This window comes from Cnephaeus nilssonii (assembly GCF_951640355.1).
Source record: "Cnephaeus nilssonii genome assembly, chromosome: X".
In the NCBI taxonomy this organism is placed as follows: domain Eukaryota; kingdom Metazoa; phylum Chordata; class Mammalia; order Chiroptera; family Vespertilionidae; genus Cnephaeus; species Cnephaeus nilssonii.
In genome coordinates this window covers 73,608,710-73,630,920 of record NC_137071.1, presented here as the reverse complement: position 1 = coordinate 73,630,920, position 22,211 = coordinate 73,608,710, and the positions used below count along the sequence as shown (strand labels likewise).

At 38.9% G+C, this 22,211-nt stretch overlaps 1 protein-coding gene across 1 annotated transcript in view; it reads right to left on the bottom strand.

Moving 5' to 3' along the window:
* The window catches only part of RADX (RPA1 related single stranded DNA binding protein, X-linked), a 61,014-nt gene that overhangs the window by 4,312 nt on the left and 34,491 nt on the right, over window positions 1-22,211 (bottom strand). Inside the window, exon 12 of the mRNA XM_079765967.1 lies at window positions 5,108-5,398. Coding sequence (XP_079622093.1) covers window positions 5,108-5,398 — 291 coding nt within the window. The remainder of the gene's footprint in view (window positions 1-5,107; window positions 5,399-22,211) is intronic.

Genomic DNA, 22,211 nt, shown 5'->3' with positions numbered 1-22,211 from the left:
TCCCTCCCTCCCTCCCTCCCACCTTTCCACGCTATCCTCGGGTGAGGATTAAAAAAAGACAGTTTGAAAACTGTGGCCTAAACTCTTAGCTGTGCAAAGATTTATGAATACATGCTATTGGTTGAAAGAGGAGACAGTTCAGTGCAGTCTTTCACCACTGCTGGAAATAACATTCCAAAAAATTTTCCCTACTGATGAAAGCTTGAAGGTTAAAATCTTAATATGCAGAGAATGGCCTAGTTACATAAATGAAGACTTGTATAGTGCTTTCTTCATCATTCATGAGAGGACTATTGGTTCCCTTATTGCATTTGGACTTAAGGATATATGGTATGGTATGGTATGCACCATAATAACTAGGTCCAATCTGTCCTCAAATATATAAATGTCAATAACTTACTCTTAGGGCTATAAGAGGCTACAGTAGAAAAGAGGCTATAGGGGACCAACCAAACTGAATCCTGACCTATTACTGTCATCTTTTTACATGGGTCAATGTCAGTTAGGGTGGACAAAAGACTTCCTAGAGGCAAGGGTCTGAAGGATGAATAGCTTTTAAGTAAACAGGAGGGTATTTCAGGCAGGGAATGGAGTAGCCAAAAGTATAGGCCGGAGTAAGGAGCCCATTGTGGCTGAAACAAGGGTAAACACACAGAGCAAAACTTTATGAATTCTATCTAGTTACCCAAACCAGAAACTTGGGAGCTATCCATAACTCCTCCCTTTCAGTCTTCCATGATATTTGGCACAGAGTCCTATAGATTCTATGACCTTAATATCTCTCCTATTCACCCTTACAACGATTCTTAACTCCTTAATATGATCCAATGATGTGTAAACAAAGTCCTTCCTGTTGAGCTGCAAATTAATCCAGAAATGCAAGTCCATTATTTGCTTTTTATGGGCAAATGACACAAAATGCCATAGCTTTAATATAACATATGACCAAGGGCTAAAGATTTGCAAGGAATTACTAAAATTTGGTTTTCATAAACTAAAATAGCCATGTTATCTAGAATTTACTGAGGATTCCAACTCAGTATTACAAGTATAGCTACCTCATGAATCTTAGCAATGCTGCAAAACCCTTGTAAATGTGCACATTCTGGTGTCTTATTTCCTTGATGCTAAGATTAAATTTAACTCTCAGATATACCATCAATTTAATAAGTATTTTATTTTATTTACTTAGTTTCTTAAATATATTTTTATTAATTTCAAAGAGGAAGGAAGAGGAGAGAGAATCATTGATTGGCTGCCTTCTGCACGTGCCCTACTGGGGATCAAGCCTGCAACCAAGGCATGGGCCCTTGACCAGAATTGAACCTGGGACCCTTCAGTCCACAGGCTGATGCTCTATCCACTGAGCCAAACTGCTGGGGGCTAATAGGTATCATACCTAATGATAGACAAACATGTAAATTGACCGTACATCCGCTATGCCCACAGACAATCAGAGTGAGTATGCAAATTAACCCAACAAAGATGGTGGTTAATTTGCATATGTAGGCACCCAGCAGCCTGGGTCCTGGGAACTTTCTCGGCACCGAGGTCACTCTGAGGTAGGCCCTGCGTGGGTCCTGAGCAACCTGGGAAGAGCCTGAGCCAGGGGGCTCCTGGGCAGGGGCAGAGCCAGTGATGAGAGGGAGCTGGGGAGCCCCTGCCCAGGCCCCAAGCTTTGGCCAGAGGCTTGGGGCCTGGGCAGGGGAAGAGCTGGTGATCAGAGGGAGCTGGGGGGCCCCTGCCCAGGCCCCGAGGCTTTAGGCCTTGGCAGGGGCGGAGCCGGCAATCGGAGGCGATCGGCGATCGGTGTGAACTACAGAGGAAACACCTTTTCTGACCGCTCATTGGCTAAGCTCCCTGTATGCCACTGGTAATATTCTTAGTAACTTGGTTATAAGAATCCAAAAAGGTGATCTAGGGCTTTTCCACCACACTCCTGGAGAAAAAAACGAAGGTCCGCTGCTGGAGGGCTAAGAAATGTCATATCCTGCCCTAGCTGGTTTGGCTCAGTGGATAATACCTAGGCCTGCCGACCACAGGGTCTGGGTTCGATTCTGATCAAGGGCATGTACCTAGGTTGCAGGCTCCTCCCTGGCTGGGGCCCAAGTCAGGGCTTATGCAGGAGGCAACCAATCAAAGTGTCCCTCTCACTTTGATGTTTCTCTCTGTCTTTCCCTTTCTCTTCCACATTCTCTAAAAATCAATGGAAACATATCCTCAGGTGAGGATAAAAAATAATAAAGAAAGAAATGTCATATCCTATGAAAGACACATTTTGAAAATGCCTAAAGAAAGTTGTCATTTTTTCATGGTGAAGGGACTGGAGTCCGTGTTGATGAAAACACCTTGTGGCTGTGGTGACTGGCAGTGGCTGCAGCAGTAGGGTGATGGGGCTGGTGCCTTCCTCTGATCAGCCTGGTCGCCTCCTACAAAGGGAGGCCAGACTGCGGCTTAGGCCCACTCCCTGTGGGTAGGACATCCCCTGAAGGCTCCCAGTATGTGAGAGGGGGCAGAGTGGGCTGAGGGATGGCCCCCCCCATGCACAAATTTTGTGCACCGGGCCCCTTTTGTACTCAGATGTGGAGTGTGACTCGACACGGTTAGCATTAGAATAAAGGAATCGAGAAAAAAGCAAGTGAGTGCAAAGGGTTAAATAAAAAGCAAATACTGCATTCAATGCATCCATTGACCATAAGATGCAGTTCAACTTGCAAATGTGAAAGAAATAAAATATGCTTTGAAATTGAGAAAATATCTGAAGTTGGAAATCCTGATATTTTCAGGAAGGTATCTTTATTATCAGCATGTCATTGATACTAGTTTCAGTTGATTCCTAAACTGTAAATTAAGGTGGTGATTTAGATTCTATATTATTAATAACACTAGAGGCCTGGTGAACGAAAATTTGTGCACTCGGGAGGGGGGGCTGTCCCTCAGCCTAGCCTGCACCCTCTCACAGTCCAGGAACCCTCAGGGGATGTCCACAAGGGATTGGGCCTAAGCTGGCAGTCAGACATCCCTTTGGCAGGCCGGGAGCCGCAGTAGGACATCCTTAGTGCTACCAAGGAGGCAGGAGAGGCTCCTGCCACCGCAGCTGCACTCACAGTGATCAGCCTGGCTTGTGGCTGAGTGAAGCACCCCCTGTGGGAGCACACTGATCACCAGGGGCCAGCTCCTGCATTGAGCGTCTGCCCCCTGGTGGTCAGTGCACATCATAGTGACTGGTCATTCCTGTTCGTTCCCCTTTTAGGGTCAATTTGGATATTACCCTTTTATTATATAGGATTTGTGAGTTCTTTGGTTAAAACTAGAATTCAGAGTTTTGTTAGAGAAATAAACAGGGTTCCTACATATGTTTGTTTTCTCTGTAATAGAAAACTAAGGAGACATAATTTCTATGGCCTGACTTCAACCTAGCCAGAAAGTAGGACTAGAAGATATCTAAATTTCTTTGAACTCTAAAATATCTCATCAGGAAAAAAAATCCCTTTTTTTTTCCTTCTTGCCAGAAAGCAGACATAAAATTGCTACCAAATGATAGAATTTTGGTTATTTTCAAGTACCCAGTAACACCTACTTTTTGTTTTCTTTTAAATAGTCTGTTTTGTTTTAGCCATACATGGCTTATTTTTCACTGTCTTTTATCCCTATTAACCACCTTAAGTCATTGAAAACAAGCAAGATATAAAACAGTATAATTCTAATATGGATTAGAAGTGGTTGGGAAGAATGATAAATTTGCCTTCTTCACATTTGATTCTTGCTTTTATGTGGTGCAAAGCAAAAGCCTCAAAGGTTTACAATTATTTGTAAGATAGCTGAGATGTTTAATGAACCAGTAACATCTTAAAAAGAAGAAAAATATTCAATTTATGTGTTTCCAGATGAACTCATTATTATGGTTACTTTTTTGTGATATAAGGGAAATTGTTGCTGTAATATTTGTTTCCTAGATATAAAACTAAGACTGATAAACTTGACCCCAAAAGACCAAGAATGCACTCTAGTGAAAAGAAGCATCTGAAATTTAGATGTAAGACTCTCTAACAGAGTGAATAGAAATTCACACTTTTCGTAGATTATACACATGTATGTACATATTTATGTGTAAGAAGGTAGGGAAGTGAGAGTGGGAGAGAGTAAAGGAGAAAAAGGAATCTTGATAAAGGTCAAGGTAATTTATTCCAGTAGTACAGATGTAAAAATCTATGAATTGCAATTTCTTTTAGGCATTAAATTCATTTGCCAATGATTTTTCCTTATTCTTTCATTTTAAGGTAACAAGATCTTTCTTTAAAACACAAATTCAAATAAAATGTTTTCCTTGACTTTGAAATTAGTTCATTTTGGCTAAAATTTTATATTAGATATATTTTTATGTACATTTTCACTCATCAAAAACAAACTTAAAATAAATATATAAAAATGTATTGATTCCTTTATAATTCTATAAATTCTGCAGCTACTTCTCAATTTTAAACAACCTGAGGAAATTAGCTTATTTCCCTTATCAGACATGGGATGTTTATTCAGTAGTTTTTTTCTGTTCAACTGGAGTTACGTGAGAATTTTATTTTCTTCAGAGCTAAACAGACCCCTGTTTATAGGAGCATCTATTGATTAGTACCCTTTTTTCTTTAACATATATTTTAGCTTTCGATGGTTCAGATGCTCTGAATAAGAGACAGAGAATATGGGCAAGAAAGTGGTGGCTAACAGAGAACAGAATCAGTTTTAGAAGTAGTCAGTCTGGGATGAGGAAAGTTCCCTAGGTTCCCAATCTTTTCCCCCCAAATACTTTCCAAGGACTTGCCAATGTTTAAAACCCCACAGTTAGAGCTTAACCCTTTGCATTCACTTGCTTTTTTCTCAATTCCTTTATTCTAATGCTAACCGTGTCGAGTCACACTCGACATCCGAGTGCAAAAGGTTTTAATGTATTCCAGAACTAGTGCTCTATTCCTTTGGTTTGAACCAAACAAAAGCGCTCCTTGGGCTTAATTATTTTGTGAGGGTACTTCATTTTTTTTGAAGCAAAATACTATAATCTATATTTAAAATATGTTAAATGAATAATATCCAAAGGGAAAAACAGTTGACTTACCTAGGATGGTTATTTCAAAATGTCCAAGACTTCGGGCACTCTTAAAATCACTAAGTTTTGGGGGCCTTTCTTCTGGTGCTATGTATTTTGCAGGCTGACAATTATACTGCTGAATAAGAAAATTTTTGTGTTCGAAAACAAATTTCCGTGGAATACTTTCAGGATAAACAAAGCTGTAACGTAGGTGATCTCTTAAGCCAAACTTTTTCTCTCTCCACAGTTGACTTTCCCACCTATGCGTTAGAGTTTTTCTGGCTTTCCATTTAATACCAGTGCTTGCATTTTCTCTACCTGTTAAAGATACAATAAGATAAATACAATTGACCTATAAATTAAGCAAATAAAGCCATTTTCTACAAAAAAAAGAGCACAGATTAAAGAGGAATAGTTTAAGTAACTTTAAAAATCTAACAACCACCTACAAAATGTAGATTGAATATCTAAAAGATAATTCTTATTAAAGTGAGGAAAGAACTAAATTTACTTTCAAAATAAACTCTTACTCTAAAGTATTAAAAAATAATATTGTTTTCTCTGCTAATGGCTTTATGGAGATTTGTTAATTATCTTCTTTATATTTTTTTCTGTATTTTCTAAATGTTCTTAAATAAACATATATTCCTTTTATATTCAGTGACAAGTTCAAGGTAAAACAAATTCATGAAAATAATAACCTTTAGAGATGGAACCACCACTCACTATTGGTGGAATTTAAGATTAAAACAATATTTTGTTAATCTTTGCTAAAAGTAGCCTGAACAAATACAAGACAGTCTTTTCCTTGCATATAACTCACCTTCAAAAGGACCATTTATTTATATGATACCTCTTTCAGATATAAATGACATATGGAAAACAAAGAGGGAACTAAATTGAGATGAAAGACTGCTTCAATTCTAGATTGTTCTCTAACATCAAGTTAATTTATCATTTATGTACAGTTTATCTAACACAGTTTCTAAGGCAGAATATAATCTCTCCCCCACACATTATGACATTCATTCATTCAGCAAATAATTATTAAGCACCTATTATGTACTAGACACTGTGCTAAGAAATTTTGTGAAATACCCTGGAAACTGAAGATATATGGTAGAATCAGAAAAAAATAGATTTTGGAACAAGTCCCTCATGTTGTCAGTTCTGCTAGCTGAGGAAAGCTGACAGCAACTCTGTTTCAAAGTTTACCATGGCTGCTGAATTGCTTCCATGCAGGCTGCTTATACCTTGCTGTTCATTATTACCCTAGCATTAAAAAAACCCCAAACAAACACAACAACCTTGATGAGACAGAAAGGAGCATCAACAGTAAGGTTTCAGTTTGATTAATATATTACTTCTGCTTTCCTAACTTTATTCCATATTCTTAGACTACTTTTTGGGTACTTTTTAAAAAATATGTTTTTATTCATTTCAGAGAGGAATGGAGAGGGAGAGAGAGATAGAAACATCAATGATGAGAGCGAATCATTGATCGGCTGCCTCCTGCACGCCCCTGACTGGGGATCCAGCCTGCAACCAGGGCATGTGCCCTTGACCAGAATCAAACCCGGGACCCTTCACTCGGCAGACCGATGCTCTATCCACTGAGCCAAATCAGCTACTTTTTGGTTTCTTAAACCTCACAAGAGACTTACTAAAATTTTATTACAAGGTAAAATACCAGATTAAATTATAAGAAAAGATGAAGAAGATGAACACACACTTCTTACCAGGAATTTAAAATACTGCAATATGCCGAAGCCGGTGTGGCTCAGTGGATAGAGCATCGGCCTGCGGACTGAAGGGTCCCGGGTTTGATTCCGGTCAAGGGCACGTACCTTGGTTGTGGGCACATCCCCAGTAGAGAGTGTGCAGGAGGCAGCTGATCGATGCTTCTCTCTCATCGATGTTTCTAACTCTCTATCCCTCTCCCTTCCTCTCTGTAAAAAAAAATCAATAAAATATATTTAAAATAAATAAATAAATAAAATAAAATACTGCAATATTACAAGACTCTTTAAACTCAAAATTCAGTTGAATTCATTTAACATCTCATAAAATGCTTGACAACAAAAATAATAAAATATTTAATCACACATGAAAAGGAAAGGAACCAATCAATGCCAACAGAAAAACTCAAAGCTAATAGTATTAGACTAAACTGAGAATTGGGCAATTATTTAATATCTTTACTTTCTAGAAATAAATCTCCCTTCCCTAAACTAATAAAAGTACATAATTAGAGCAGCAATAAATAGCTATGACAATGACCCAAGTTATATCGTGTGCTCATGATTGACTTGTTAAAAAATATAGCATGCAAAGAACAAGTTATAGGCTATTCTAATTTTTAAAAATTAAGTAATTACATTTACCTTATAAAAAATCCTATGGTTGACCATGGCAGGAATAAGTCAGAATATTTTATATGCCTATTTTCTTTTTTTCAGTGTTAATATTAAGGACTGGCAAGGTATAAATATAGTAAAAATTCCTCTGAAAAATCATGCTTTTTTATTTTTTAATTTAGTAACTTGGGACTGTAATTACCTATTCCAATTATATGTTCATAATCAATATAAATGTGTATAAATGTAATAAAAGAGGTATTTGTAGACACTGGTTATCAACAGCAATATTTTAAAGGTAATAATTAGGAAACAGACCAAATACATCCAGAGTTCAGGTTTTTCTAAAAATAAGAAAATTATGAACTAGAATTATTTTGTTTTTAGCTTGAATATTGTTAAAATTGCCATAAGAAACACATTATCTTTTTTTAAAATGTTTTTATTGATTTTAGAGAGAGGGATAGATAGGTAGATAGAAACATTGATGAGAGAGAAACATCTATCAGTTGTCTCCCGCACGCCTTCTACTGGGGATCGAGCCTGCCTGACTGGGAATCAAACAGGTGACCTCTTGGTTCATGGATTGACACTCAACCACTGAGCAACATAGGCCGGGCCACATTATGTTTTTAAGCCTAAAGCATGATTATGATACAGGTTAATTATCTAGAAAAATTATACTTTTGTATAAATATATATGATTATATAATGTAATTGAATGATCACTATTATTTTAATGATTCATTTTACCCTTCTTTCTGTTGAGAACAGATTTATAGTTAAATGAGGAAAATATTCAGGGGAAAACCACATTTAGGTTGTGAGGTAAAAAAGGACACAGTATAAATGCTTGCATGTGGGAATGGTGATTTTTTTTTCCTTCACAAAACCTACTCTGAGCATGTCATTATGTAGATAAGAGTTATAGGCAGGGGTGTATGGAGGCATGGGAGAGGGAGAGTAACTATTTTCATTTCCTCTTCCTCTCTTGGTTCCACTGACCCTCACCCTGGAACAAGATCTATAAGACTAGAAAAGAATAAGATAGTCTAGTCAGTGATAAGTTCTATAATTAGTAGCAAGTATATAACAGACTTTTTAAAGAGTTGTATAAGTCAGAGGTTACCTGCAATGTCTTGTATTTCAGTAGCACTATTACTGTTTATTGTTAACATTCAATGTATGTTTTATCTATTTATCTAAGTTATCAGATATAAATGATAAAATGTTCAACTTTGTAGCCTTAAAAAAACCCAGCACTATAAGTCCACACTCACAGACTATATATTCACAAATGAGTCTCTTTTGGATAGTAATTTCCAAAACTATTATGAAACACTAGAAGCCCATTGCACGAAGTTTCGTGCAATAGACTTTCCTTCACCTGGCTGCCAGCACCAGTTTTCCTCTGGCTACCCGCCGATCGGAGTGCCTCCAGCCAGCGCGATTGGCCACCTGGCGCCATTTCCTCTGGCCACCCACCGATGGGAGCGCCTCCCAAAGGCTGGGGGCGGGACTCGGGGTGGCCGATGGCGATGGCTGTAGGCGCTCCGATCGGCAGGTGGCTACAGGAAAACTGGTAGTGGCGGAAAACTGATGCCAGCAGCCACGCAATCGGCCACCCCGAGTTCCGCCACAGGCACCTTCCACTGGCCCCATGGGTCCTTCCACAATACCGGCCGTTTAGGCTGGTGAGAGGAGCGGGGGGCGGGGACTCGCGAGTCCCTGCCCCCCGCTCCTCCCGTCAGCCAATTGGCCACCCTGAGTCCCACCCCCCGCGCCTCCAGCTGGCCCAATCGTGGGCATAGCGGAGTGATGCAATTTGCATATTACCTTTTTATTATGTACGATAGCTGGGAATACATCAGTAACCATGTTAACACACATAAAACTAATTCATTCATTAAAATTGCAATATAGTAAACAAATAGGACTATATCAAACTAAAAAGCTTCTGCACAGAAAAGGAAACCATCAACAAGATGAAAAATCAAGCTACTGAATAGGAGAAAATAATTGCATATCGTATGAGTGGTTAACATCCAAAATATCTAAATAACTTATTCAACTTAATAGCAAACCCTCCCCCCAAAACAATCTGATTTAAAAATGGGCAGAGGATCTGAACAGACATTTTTCCAAAGAAGACATACATATGGCCAACAGGTACATGGAAAGGGTCTCAACGTCACTAATCATCAGAGAAATGCACATCAAAAACATAATGAGATATCACCTCACATTTAGAATGGCTATTATTAAAAATACTAGAGGCCCGGTGCATGAAATTTGTGCACAGGGGTGTGTGTCTCTCAGCACAGCCTGCACCCTCTCCAATCCTATTGGGCCTAAACGGGCAGTTGGACATCCCTCTCACAATCCAGGACTGCTGGCTCCCAACTGCTCGCCTGCCTGCCTTCCTGATTGCCCCTAACCGCTTCTGCCTGCCAGCCTGATCACCCCCTAACCACTCCCCTGCCAGCCTGATTGATGCCTAACTGCTCCCCTGCCAGCCCTATTGCCCCTAACTTCCCTCCCCTGCAGGCCTTGTCACCCCTAACTGCCCTCCCCTGCAGGCCTGGTACCCCCAAATTGCTCTCCCCTGAAGGCCTGGGTCCCCCCCAACTGCCCTTCCCTGCAAGCCAGGTTGCCCCCAACTTCCCTCCTCTGCCAGTCTGGTCACCCCTAACTGCCCTCCCCTTCAGGCTTGATCGTCCCCAACTGCCCTCCCTTTCAGGCCTGGTCCCTCCCAACTGCCCTCCCTTGCTGGCCTGATTGCCCACAAATGCCCTCCCTTGCAGGCCTGGTCCCTCCCAACTGCCCTCCCCTGTTGGCCATCTTGTGGTGGCCATCTTGTGTCCACATGGGGACAGCCATCTTTGACCACATGGGGGCAGCCATCTTGTGTGTTGGAGTGATGGTCAATTTGCATATTACCTCTTTATTAGATAGGACAAGAAATTACAAGTGTTGGTGAGGATGTAGATAAAAGGGAATCCTTGTGCACTATTGGTGGGAATGTAAATTGGTGCAGCCACTATAGAAAACAGTATGGAGGGTCCTCAAAAAAGTAAAAATAGAACTACTGTATGATTCAGCAAATCCACTTCTGGGTATTAATCCAAAGAAAACAAAAACACTAACTTGAAAAGATAGATGCAGCCCCATGTCTATTGTAGAATTATTTACAACTAGAGGCCTGGTGCAGAAATTTGTGCACGGGTAGGGTCCCTAGGCCTGGCCAGCCATCAGTGCCGATCGGGGCCTTCCGGCTTCTGGCCGCAGCCTTCCTTCCCCAGCTGCTGGCTGCCACCTGGGGCCTTCCTTTATTCTGTGCCGCCCCCTGGTGGTCAGTGAACATAATAATGAGCAATCAAACTTCCAATCTCCTGGTTGAACTCCCGAGGGGACACTTTGCATATTAGCCTTTTATATAGATAGATAGCCAAGATATAGAAACAACCTAAGAGTCCATTGATGGATGAATGGATAATGAAATGTGAATGCATATATATATATGAAATATTATTCAACATAAAATATAACAAAATCTTGCATTTCCAAAAACATGAATGGACCTTGAAGGCATTATGCTAAGTGAAATAAATCAGACACAGAAAGAAAAACACTATTATGATCTCACTTATAAGTGAAATTAAAAAAAAATACAAGGAAAAAAAACTGAGTTCATAGATACAGAGAACAGATTAGTGAATGCCAGAGGTGAGGAGTAAAATGGGTGAAAGGGGTCAAAAGGTGTAAATTTCCAGTCATAAAATAAGTTATGGGGACAAAATGTACACAGGGTGACTATAGTTAATAATACTCTGTTGCATATTTGAAAGTTACTAGGAGGGTAGATCTTGAAATTTCTTATCACAAGAAAAAATGTAAATATGTATGGAGACAGTTGTTAACTAGACTTATTGTGGTGCACACTTCACAATATAGACAAATATCAAATCATGTTGCACACTTGAAACTAATATCATGTTATATGCCAATTATAATCAATTTAAAAAAATAAAAAAATGATGAATGTAAAAGAGCTTTGTAGTTTAGAAAGAACCATTATAAACTTCATTAGCCACTTCCCGAGAAACTATCTTGTAACAGAAATGCCTTTGGAGGCTTGGCACACTAACTTTTTGTTATTGTTAATCCTCACCCGAGGATATTTTTTCATTTTTAGGGAGAATGGAATAGAGAGGGAAAGACAGAGAGAAACATGGATATGAGAGAAACACATTGATTGATTGTCTCCTGCAAGCGCCCTGACCAGGGCCGGGGGCATGGAGGAGCCTGCAACCAAGGTACATGCCCTTGACAGGAATCGAACCTGGGACCCTTTGGTCTGCAGGCTGACGCTCTACCCACTGAAGCAAACCGGCTAGGGCTGGCACAATAACTTAATAAGGTTTGGTCTCTGGCCATGAATGGGGATGTTCTTTTTTAAAATAATTACGACCACTTAATTATCAGTTTCTTTGAAATTTGCCTGAAATAACTAAAAATTATCAGTATGTTTTCTATATTGTTAATAGTCAAGAAAGAAATGTAGAAAAAGACAAACGAAATATAAAGGCAATTATCCACACTGGGACCCTTCAGTCCACAGGCCAATTCTCTATCCACTGAAACAAACTGGCTAGGGCATATAAATATAAATTACTTATCTCATATTACTATTGCTACATTACCTTTCCTTTGTTTAGTATATGTATGTAATATCCTTGGTCATTCATTTATATTCAAAATTTTTATATATTTGCTTAAGTGTGTCTTTTATACGCAGCATATAACTAGGTAAATTTTTAAAGCTCATCTTTGAAAGCTTAACATGTTTACATTTATTTAAATTGTTAATGTATTTGGAATTATTTCGGTCATGTTATTTTGTATTTTATAGTTTTTTCTCTGCTCCCCCCCCCTTTTTCTGCCTTCTACTGTCCCTATCAAATTATCATAATTCTCCTTATTTTCTTGTTGCTTTGGAAGTTATACCTTCTATGCCTGTTCTTTCAGCTTGCCGTTAAAATTTTAACTTCCATGTCTAAATTTATTATGTCTATAGTTCATCTTCCCACCTATTTTATTTTATTTTCACTTTGATTCAAATCTCAAGAAACTATTTATTACCGTAGTTGTTTTTTATTTTATTTTATTGTTTAAAGTATTACAAATAGTAGTACATATATCTCCTTTTTTCCCCCCATTGACCTTCCCCCAGCCTCCCTTACACCCTGGCACATGCCCTCAACCCACACCCCTAGTGTCTTGTGTCCATTAGTTGTGCTTATATGCATGCTTCGTTTGATCTCTTTCCCCCCTCCCCAATACTCCCCAGCCTGCCCGCTGTAATTTGACAGTCTGTTGGATGCTTTACTGCCTCTGTATCTATCTTTTTGTTCATCAGGTTATAATGTTCTTTATTTTCTATAAATGAGTGAGATCATGTGGTATTTTTCTTTCATTGACTGGCTTATTTCACTTAGCATAATGGTCTCAAGTTCCATCCATGCTGCTGCAAATGGTAAGAATTCCTTCTTTTTTATAGCAGCATAGTATTCCATTGTGTAGATGTACCATAGTTTTCTAACCCACTCATCTGCTGATGGGCATTTAGGCTGTTTCCAAATCTTAGCTATGGTGAATTGTGCTGCTATGAACATAGGGGTGCATACATCCTTTCTGATTGGTGTTTCTAGTTTCTTGGGGTATATTCCTAGAAGTGGGATCACTGGGTCAAATGGGAGTTCCATTTTTAGTTTTATGAGGAAACTCCATATTGTTCTCCACAGTGGCTGTACCAGTCTGCATTCCCACCAGCAGTGCACAAGGGTTCCTTTATCTCCGCATCCTCGCCAGCACTTGTCCTTGGTTGATTTGTTGATGATAGCCATTCTGACAGGTGTGAGATGGTACCACATTGTCGTTTTGATTTTCATCTCTCGGATAATTACTGACTTTGAGCATGTTTTCATATATCTCTTGGCCTTCCTTCTGTCTTCTTTCAAAAAGTATCTATTTAGGTCCGTTGCCCATTTTTTTATTGGATCGTTTATCTTCCTTTTGTTATAGTGTATGAGTTCCCAGTAAATGTTGGAGATTAAACCTTTATCAGTGATAACATTGGCAAATATGTTCTCCCATATATTGGGCTTTCTTATTGTTTTGTTGATGGTTTCTTTTGCTGTGCAAAAGCTTTTTATTTTGATGTAGTCCCATTTTTTTTTCTCTTTAGTTTCCATTGCCCTAGGAGCGCTATCAGTGAGGAAATTGCTTCGGCATATGTCTGAGATTTCGCTGCTGCCTATGGATTCTTCTAGTATTTTTACGGTTTCCTGTCTTATGTTTAAGTCCTTTATCCATTTTGAGTTTATATTTGTGTATGGTGTAAGTTGGTGGTCTAGTTTCATTTTTTTGCATTTATCTGTCCAATTTTCCCAACACCATTTGTTGAAGAGACTGTCTTGACTCCATTGTATGTTCATGCCTCCTTTGTCAAATATTAATTGACCATAGTGGTTTTGGTCGATTTCTGGGTTCTCTATTCTATTCCCTTGGTCGATATGTTTGTTCTTGTGCCAGTACCAGGCTGTTTTGAGAACAGTGGCTTTGTAATACAGCTTGATATCTGGTATTGAGATCCCACCTACTTTGTTCTTCTTTCTCAGGATTGCTGCAGCTATTCGGGGTCTTTTTTTTTTTTTTTTTGATTCCAGATGAATTTTTGGAGAGTTCTTTCTAGCTCTGTGAAATATATTGTTGTTATTTTAATGGGGAATGCATTGAATCTATAGATTGCTTTGGGTAGTATGGACATTTTAATGATGTTGATTCTACCAATCCATGAACATGGTATGTTCTTCCATCTTTTTATATCTTCCTCTATCTCTTTTTTCAGTGTCCTGTAGTTTTCCGCGTATAGGTCTTTTACCTCCTTAGTTAAGTTTATTCCTAGGTATCTTAATTTTTTTGGTGCGATGGTAAATGGGATTGCTTTTTTAGTTTCTCTTTCTGTAAGTTCACTATTGGTGTATAGAAATGCCATAGATATTTTGGCGTTAATTTTATATCCTGCTACATTGCCGAATTCATTTATAAAGTCTAATAATATTTTGATGGAGTTTTTAGGGATTTTTATGTACAATATCATGTCATTTGTGAATAAGAACAGTTTTACTTGTTATTTTCCAATGTGGATGCCTTTTATTTCTTCTTCTTGTCTAATCGCAATGGCTAACACTTCCAGTACTATGTTGAACAGGACTGGTGAGAGTGGGCATCCCTGTCTTGTTCCTGTTCTTAGGGGGAAATGTTCCGTTTCGTGTTGTCCCAAAGTTCCCTTAGGCTCTTCTCCTGGTTTTAGTTTTTGCCCATTCAGTATGATGTTGGCTGTGGGTTAGTCGTATATGGCTTTTATTATGTTGAGGTATGATCCTTCTATTCCCACCTGGCTGAGAGTTTTTGTCAAGAAAGGGTGTTGGATTTTGTCAAATGCATTTTCTGCATCAATTGATATGACTATGTGGTTTTTATCTCTCAATTTGTTTATGTGATGTATCACATTTATTGATTTGCGGATATTGTACCATCCTTGCATCCCTGGGATAAATCCTACTTGTTTCTGGTGTATGATCTTTCTGATGTACTGCTGGATCTTATTTGCTAGAATTTAGTTGAGTATTTTGGCATCTATGTTCATGAGGGATATTGGCCTGTAATTATCTTTCATTGTGTTGTTTTTATCTGGTTTTGGTATTAGGGTGATGCTGGCTTCATAGACTGAACTTGGAAATGTTCCTTCCTCTGGAATTTTTTGGAATAGTCTGAGGAGGATAGGTTTTAGTTCTTCCTTGAATGTTTGGTAAAACTCCCCTGTGAAGCCGTCTGGCCCCAGGCTTTTGTTTGCTGGAAGCTTTTTGATGACTGCTTCCATTTCTTCCACAGTTATTGGCCTATTGAGATGTTTAGATTCTTCCTGATTGAGTTTCGGAAGGTTGTATTTTTCTAGGAATATGTCCATTTCCTCCAGGTTGTCCAGTTTGTTGGAATAGAGTTGTTCATAGTATTTTGTAACAATCCTTTGTATTTTGGTGGGAGTCTGTTGTTATTTCTCCTCTTTCATTTTTGATTTTGTTTATTTGTGTCCTCTCTCTTTGCTTCTTGGTGAGCCTGGCTAGAGGTTCATCAATCTTGTTTATCCTTTCAAAGAACCTGCTCTTGGTTTTGTTGATCTTATGTATTGTTTTTGTTTGTTTGTTTGTTTTTTGGTCTCTATTTCATTTATTTCTGCTCTCATCTTTATTATTTCCTTCCTTCTGCTTAACAGGGCTTTTCTTGTTGCTCTCTTTCTAACTCTTAGAGTTGTAGGTTTAGATAATTTATTATAATTGTTTCTTGTTTTTTGCAGTAGGCTTGTAGAGCTATGAACTTCCTTCTCAAGACTGCTTTTGCTGTGTCCCATATATTTTGGATTGTTGTGTTTTCATTGTCATTTGTTGCCATAATGTTTTTTATTTCTTCTTTGATCTCTCTGGTAACCCAGTCATTATTTAATAGCATGCTATATAGTCTCCATGTGTTTGATTTTTTTTTGATTGTTTTTATTGTAGCTGATTTCCAGTTTTATGCCATTGTGGTCTGAGAAGATGCTTGATATGATTTCTGTCTTCTTGAATTTTAAGAGACTTTGCCTGTGAACCAATATATGGTCTATCTTTGAAAATGACCCATCTGCCCTTGAGAAAAGTGTATATTCTGTGGCTTTGGGGTGAAATGTTCTGAAGATGTGAATTAATTCCATCTGCTCTAGTGAGTCATTTAGGATTGATGTTTCTTTGCTGAGTTTTTGTTTAGAGGATTTGTCCAGAGGTGATAGTGGGGTATTAAAGTCCCCTACTATGATTGTATTGTTGTCAATCTCTCCCTTGATATCCTCCAGAAGTTTTCTTATGTATTGGGGTGCTCCTGTATTGGGTGCGTATATGTTTACCAGAGTTCTTTCTTCTTGTTTGATTGCTCTCTTTAGTATTAAGAAGTGGCCTTCCTTATCTCTTTTTATGTCCTTCACTTTGAGATCTAATTTGTCAGATATAGGTATTGCTACTCCAGCTTTTTTTTCCATTTCCATGAAAAACCTTTTTCCATCCCTTCACCAACAGTGTGTGTGCATCTTATTTTCTGAGGTGGGTTTCCTGTAGACAGCAGATATATGGGTCATGTTTTCTTATGCACTCAGTTACACTATGTCTTTTGATTGGGGCATTTAATCCATTTACATTTAAAGTTATTACTGATAGGTACTTGTTTGTCGCCATTTTTATTCTTTATGCCTGTGTTCCTTCTTCGCTTCCTATTTCTTCTTTTTACAGCAGATCCTTTAGCATTTCTTGCAGTGCTGGTTTGGTGGTAATAAGCTCCCTTAGTCCTTTTTTGTCTGTGAAGCTCCTGATTTACCCCTCAATTTTGATTGATTGCCTTGTTGGGTACAGTATTCTTGTATTAAGACCCTTCTTTTAATGACTTTGTATATTTCATTCCTTTCCCTTCTGGCCTGTTGTGTTTTTGTTGAGAAATCAGTCGTTACTCTGATAGGGGATCCTTTGTAGGTAACTTTCTGTCTCTCTCTGGCTGCTTTTAAGATTCTTACTTTGTCGTTGGTGTTTGCCAATTTAATTATAATGTGCCTTGGCGTTGGTCTTTTGGGGTTCATTTTGTTTGGGACTCTGTGAGCTTCTTGGATTTGTGTGAGTTTTTTCTTCCCTATATCAGGGAAGTTTTCTGTCATTATTTCTTCAAACAGGTTTTCTATTCCTTGCTTAGTTTCCTCTCCTTCTGACACCCCTATTATGTGGATGTTGTTTCATTTCATGTTGTCCCAAAGTTCCCTTAGGCTCTCCTCCTGTTTTTTAAGTTTTTTTCTAGAAGCTGCTCTGCTTGTGTATTTTTTTCCTACTTTATCTTCTAGATCACTGATGCAGTCCTCTGCTTCTTCTAGTCTACTGTTGATTATTTTTATTGAGTTCTTTATAGCAGTGATGTCATTTTTCATTTTTTCTTGGTTCTTCATTTCCTCGTGGTTCTTACACATATTGTTGAATTTGTCTTCCATTCTTTTCAACCACCTTATGACCATTTCTCTGAATTCTTTCTCTGACAATGCTTGCCTCCATTTCGTTTACTTCCTTTTCTGGTGATTTCTCCTTTTCTTTCATATGCGGGCTGTTTCTTTGTGTCCCCATGATCTCTCTTCTCTGGATGTTTGGTTATGTAGTTCTCTCTGTCCTGCGTTGGTTTAAAGGCACAAAAACAACACAACAAGGCACAACACACAAGGCACTGAACACAAATGTATTCATGATACTAATATCCCCAAATAAAGGTGACCACCGGAGAAAAGAGAATTAGGGGATAAGAAAGAAAGAAGAAAAAAAAGGAGTGTCAAAATGAAATTGAGAAAAGGGAAAAAAAAGCAGGAGAGACAAGAAAGGGAATAAAAAAGATGAGGGGAAAAACTATTTATATGGGGAGAAAACTCCAATAGAACAGGCACTAATCCCAACAAATGCAAGTAACAAATACCTAGAGATGAATGCAAACTATGAACAACAACTAATATCAAATGAGGTAAGGAAAATCAGAAGCAAAAAACAAAACAAAAAAAAAAAACAAAAAGAAAAAGCTAAACAATCTTACAAACAAGCATAAAAAATCCAATATAATCAACAATCAAGCAAACAACAACAAAAGGAGAGAGAGAAAATAACTTTTGATAGTGAAGCAAGAGAAGAGAGGGGTGTGTATGGACTTAGAGCAGAGGACTGAAAATTAGATATATAAGTAGGATGAATTTTTAACAGGGGGTAAAAAGAAGGAATAGGGGAAATCTAAAGTAGGAATAGTGTAAGAGAAACAGGACAACAAAAGGGGAAAATTGAGGAAGAGAGTGTTGGCATAAAGGTAAAGTTGAGATAGAGTAAAATGATGCTAAAGGAAAGATGAAAATAGAATGTAGAACACTAATCCCAAAATAAAATAAAGAGAAAATAAAATGACACTTTAAAAAAAGGTAAAATAGTAGTAATAATACTGATTAAAAATAAAAATGTAGCCGAAACCGGTTTGGCTCAGTGGATAGAGCATCAGCCTGCGGACTGAAAGGTCCCAGGTTCGATTCCAGTTAAGGGCACATACATTGGTTGCAGGCACATCCCCAGTGAGAGGTGTGCAGGAGGCAGCTGATCGATGTTTCTCTCTCATTGATGTTTCCAGTTCTCTATCCCTCTCCCTTCCTCTCTGTAAAAAATCAATAAAATATAATAAAAAAATGTAATAATTAAAAAGGTAAAATCAAGTGAGGAAAAAAGAAAAAAAATTAGTTTCTTAGTAAAAGATGAAAAAAAAGTGCAGTAGTGAAGGTCATTCACTTCCTCTACTGTTCTGTTTGGCATGCCTGTTTCCTAGTCAGGACAGTATTGAAGTTCCCTGTGTTCCATTGCTCCTCAGTGTTTCAAGCCACAGTCCTGATTTTCAAGTAGGCAGTACTTCTTTGTTTCTTATACTCCTTTATTTGTGTTTATACAAGATTCAATTTGTAATTCAATCCCTGGGTGGCAGTGTTTCTGGATTGACCTCTAGGTCTATAAGTCCTCTCTAGCTAGTGCTTAGATTTTGTTTTCCCTGTCACACTTAATACTGGTTTGGGGGAATGGACTGCCCCAGAGCTGGTTCTCTGATGGTTATTCCCCGCTCTGATCCCCAGGTTCCAGAAAAACAACTTTCCCCTGCAGTCTCTTAGAGTGTCCCCAATTGGGTGATTCTATGTCCTGGGGTTAGTAATCAAAAGCAAGGATTTAAAGAGAGAAAGAAAAAAAAAAAAAAGAAAACGAACCAGAATAAGTGTGCGAACTTGCGACTTTTACCCTCTGGAGCTGCACGCAAGTCTGTGCAATCTTTCTTTCCCCCTGGCTCTAAGCAACTGGCACACTGTTAAAATTTTTAGGCTGCCGTTTTGCGCCCAGTTCAGCTATGGTTTGTTTAGAGTTCCCTTCTGTTAGCAGCACTGTGGATCCCTTTCCACATTCGCAGATCATGCTAGCCCCAAGGGCTGTGGATTTTTTGGGGCGCAGACTTCCCTGGATCCTCTAGCTCCCATTGTGCACTTTTTCTCTCTCCTGCCTGGATCACAGACCTCTCCTTTTCCTAGGCGAAATCTGACCTTTCCATGAGAAGGTGCAGAGCTCCTCTGAGTCCGTGTATTTGCGCTGTTTAGGGTCTGGTCTTCCTGGGTTTGCAGCTGTTCCCTGGGTGTTGTTGTTGTAGATTCCCGGGATTTTTTAGACTTCCGATAACAGCCACTCTCCCCTCCAAGATGGCGAGGTCTCCTTGTCAGAGCCTGTTGCTCCGGGAGGGATTTCTGCAGCAGTGGAGGCTGCCAGGTCAGGGGAACCCCTTCTGGCAATCCCCAACAGTCCCTTGGAGTATAGCTGTCCCTCAACTCACAAATAAACACTCCCTGTGCGACCACACACTCTCCTTTCATTCTCTCACTCATGCACTATCTTGCAGTCTGCCTTCCTGTGGACAGCCATCTTCCCCTTCTTCTGTTACTGTAGTTGTTAATTTTACTGCCCGTGTTTATTTATATTTACCAATATTTTATGAAATTCTTATTTTCTGCATGTATCCATTTTTATTAAAATATATTTTTAAATTTAAGGATAGCTGGTATACAATCTTACATTGATTGTGTTAATTTCAGGTGTACAGCATAGTGACTTGACATTTTTATACCTTACAATGTGATCACCCAACTAATCTTTGCTCACCATTTCTTCTTGCATTCTGCTACTTTATTTTTTGTTTCATTTTCCTCCTTTCAGAATTCTTTTTTTTTTTAGTAACTAATTCATTGAGACTCTATGAGTAAAATCTCAGTCTTAGAATATTTAAAAATATATTTATTTTACCCTCACTTTTACAGTTTGTTTAGTTAAATATAGAATTCTAGGTTGGAAAATACTTCCTTTAAAAAAATTGAAGTCATTATTCTATTGTCCAAGACATCTATTATTGCTGATAAGAAATCTTCCAATCTAATTATATTTCATTTGGAAAAAAATATGTAGTTTCTTTCTGACAGTTTCTAAGATATTTACTATCTTTGATTCTTTGCACTTTACCATAATATGTCTGGGTATAGATTTATTTAATATTTCTGCTCAGGATTCACTGTGACCCTTCAATTTAATGATTCATATGTATCTTATGATTTTTAATTTTGAAAAAATACCTCTCCAAATATTGCTTCTTCCTGATTATCCATATTCTGTCCTCCTGGAAATTTTATTTGATATAAATTGGACCTTCTCACCCTATGCACCAGGTCTCTCAACTTCTCTCTTATCTTCCCAATCGCTTGTATGATTTCCTCTGTATCTATCTACCAAATGCATCAATTATCTTTTCATCTGCATTTACTTACTCTTCAACCCATCCTATATAATAAAAGCCTAATATGCTAAGTCTCCAGTTGGCTGTTCAACCAATCAAAGCATAATATGCTAATGATATGCTAAGGCCACTCAACTGCTCGCTATGACGTGCACTGCCCACCGGGGGGAGAATTTCGACAGGTTGACCAGTTGCTGTGACGTGCACTGACTACCAGGGGGCAGATGCTCTGACCAGTAGGTTAGCTTGATGCTGGAGTCCAGCCAATTGGGACTGAATGAGATGGGCTGGACATGCCCTGGAGCCCTCCCGCAGTCCCTCCCTGGCTGGCCAACCTCCCGCATCCCTCCCTGGCTCTGATGGTGCACTGGTGGGGTCCCTCAGCCTGGCCTGCACTCTCTTGTAATCTGGGACCCCTCAGAGGATGTTGGAGAGCCAGTTTCAGCCCAATTCCCCAGGCCAGGCCGAGGGACCCCACTGGTGCATGAATTTGTGCATCGGGCCTCTAGTTATATATATAGTTGTCTTGGGATTCCAATATGCCAGTTCTTTTTCATACTGATCTATTCCTGACTTATGATTTCTATTTATTTAACCTTTTAAACACATTTATTTAAAGTCCCTTTCTGATTAATCTAGTATTTCTAGTTTTTGAGGTATAAATTTTTCCACATATTACATCTAATCACATTGTCTCAAAGTAGTTCATTTCCTTGGGAAGTCTGTAATTTTTAAACTATGAATTCATTTTCTATAGATGTTTTCCAAGGGAATCCCAAATGCTATCCTATATAATAAGAGCCTAATATGCTAAGTGTCCAACAGTTCGACCAGTCATTGTGACCTGTACTGACCACCAGGGGGCAGATGCTTCGACTGGTAGGTTAGCTTGCTGTTGGGGTCTGACCCATTGGGACTTGGTGAGATGGATTGGATACGCCCTGGAGCCCTCCTGCGGGGTCCCTCCCCAATCCTGATCATGCACCGGTGGGGTCCCTTGGCCTGGCCTGCACCCTCTTGCAATCCGGGACCCCTCTGGGGATGTCGGAGAGCCAGTTTCAGCCCAATCCCCGCAGGACAGGCTGAGGGAACCCACCGGTGCATGAATCCGTGCACTGGGCCTCTAGTAGGTTATAAAAAGCCTCTCTTTAAGACAGTTTCACACTCACCTTTGTCAAGACCTTAGGGGTTTCATTGATTTTGGATCCGATATTAGTGGTAATTCTTTAGCACACTTTCTTCGCCATTTCAGTCATCTGAACTATGACCATACTTCCATACTGCAGAGTCCTGGGATTCCAAATTTTTCCCAC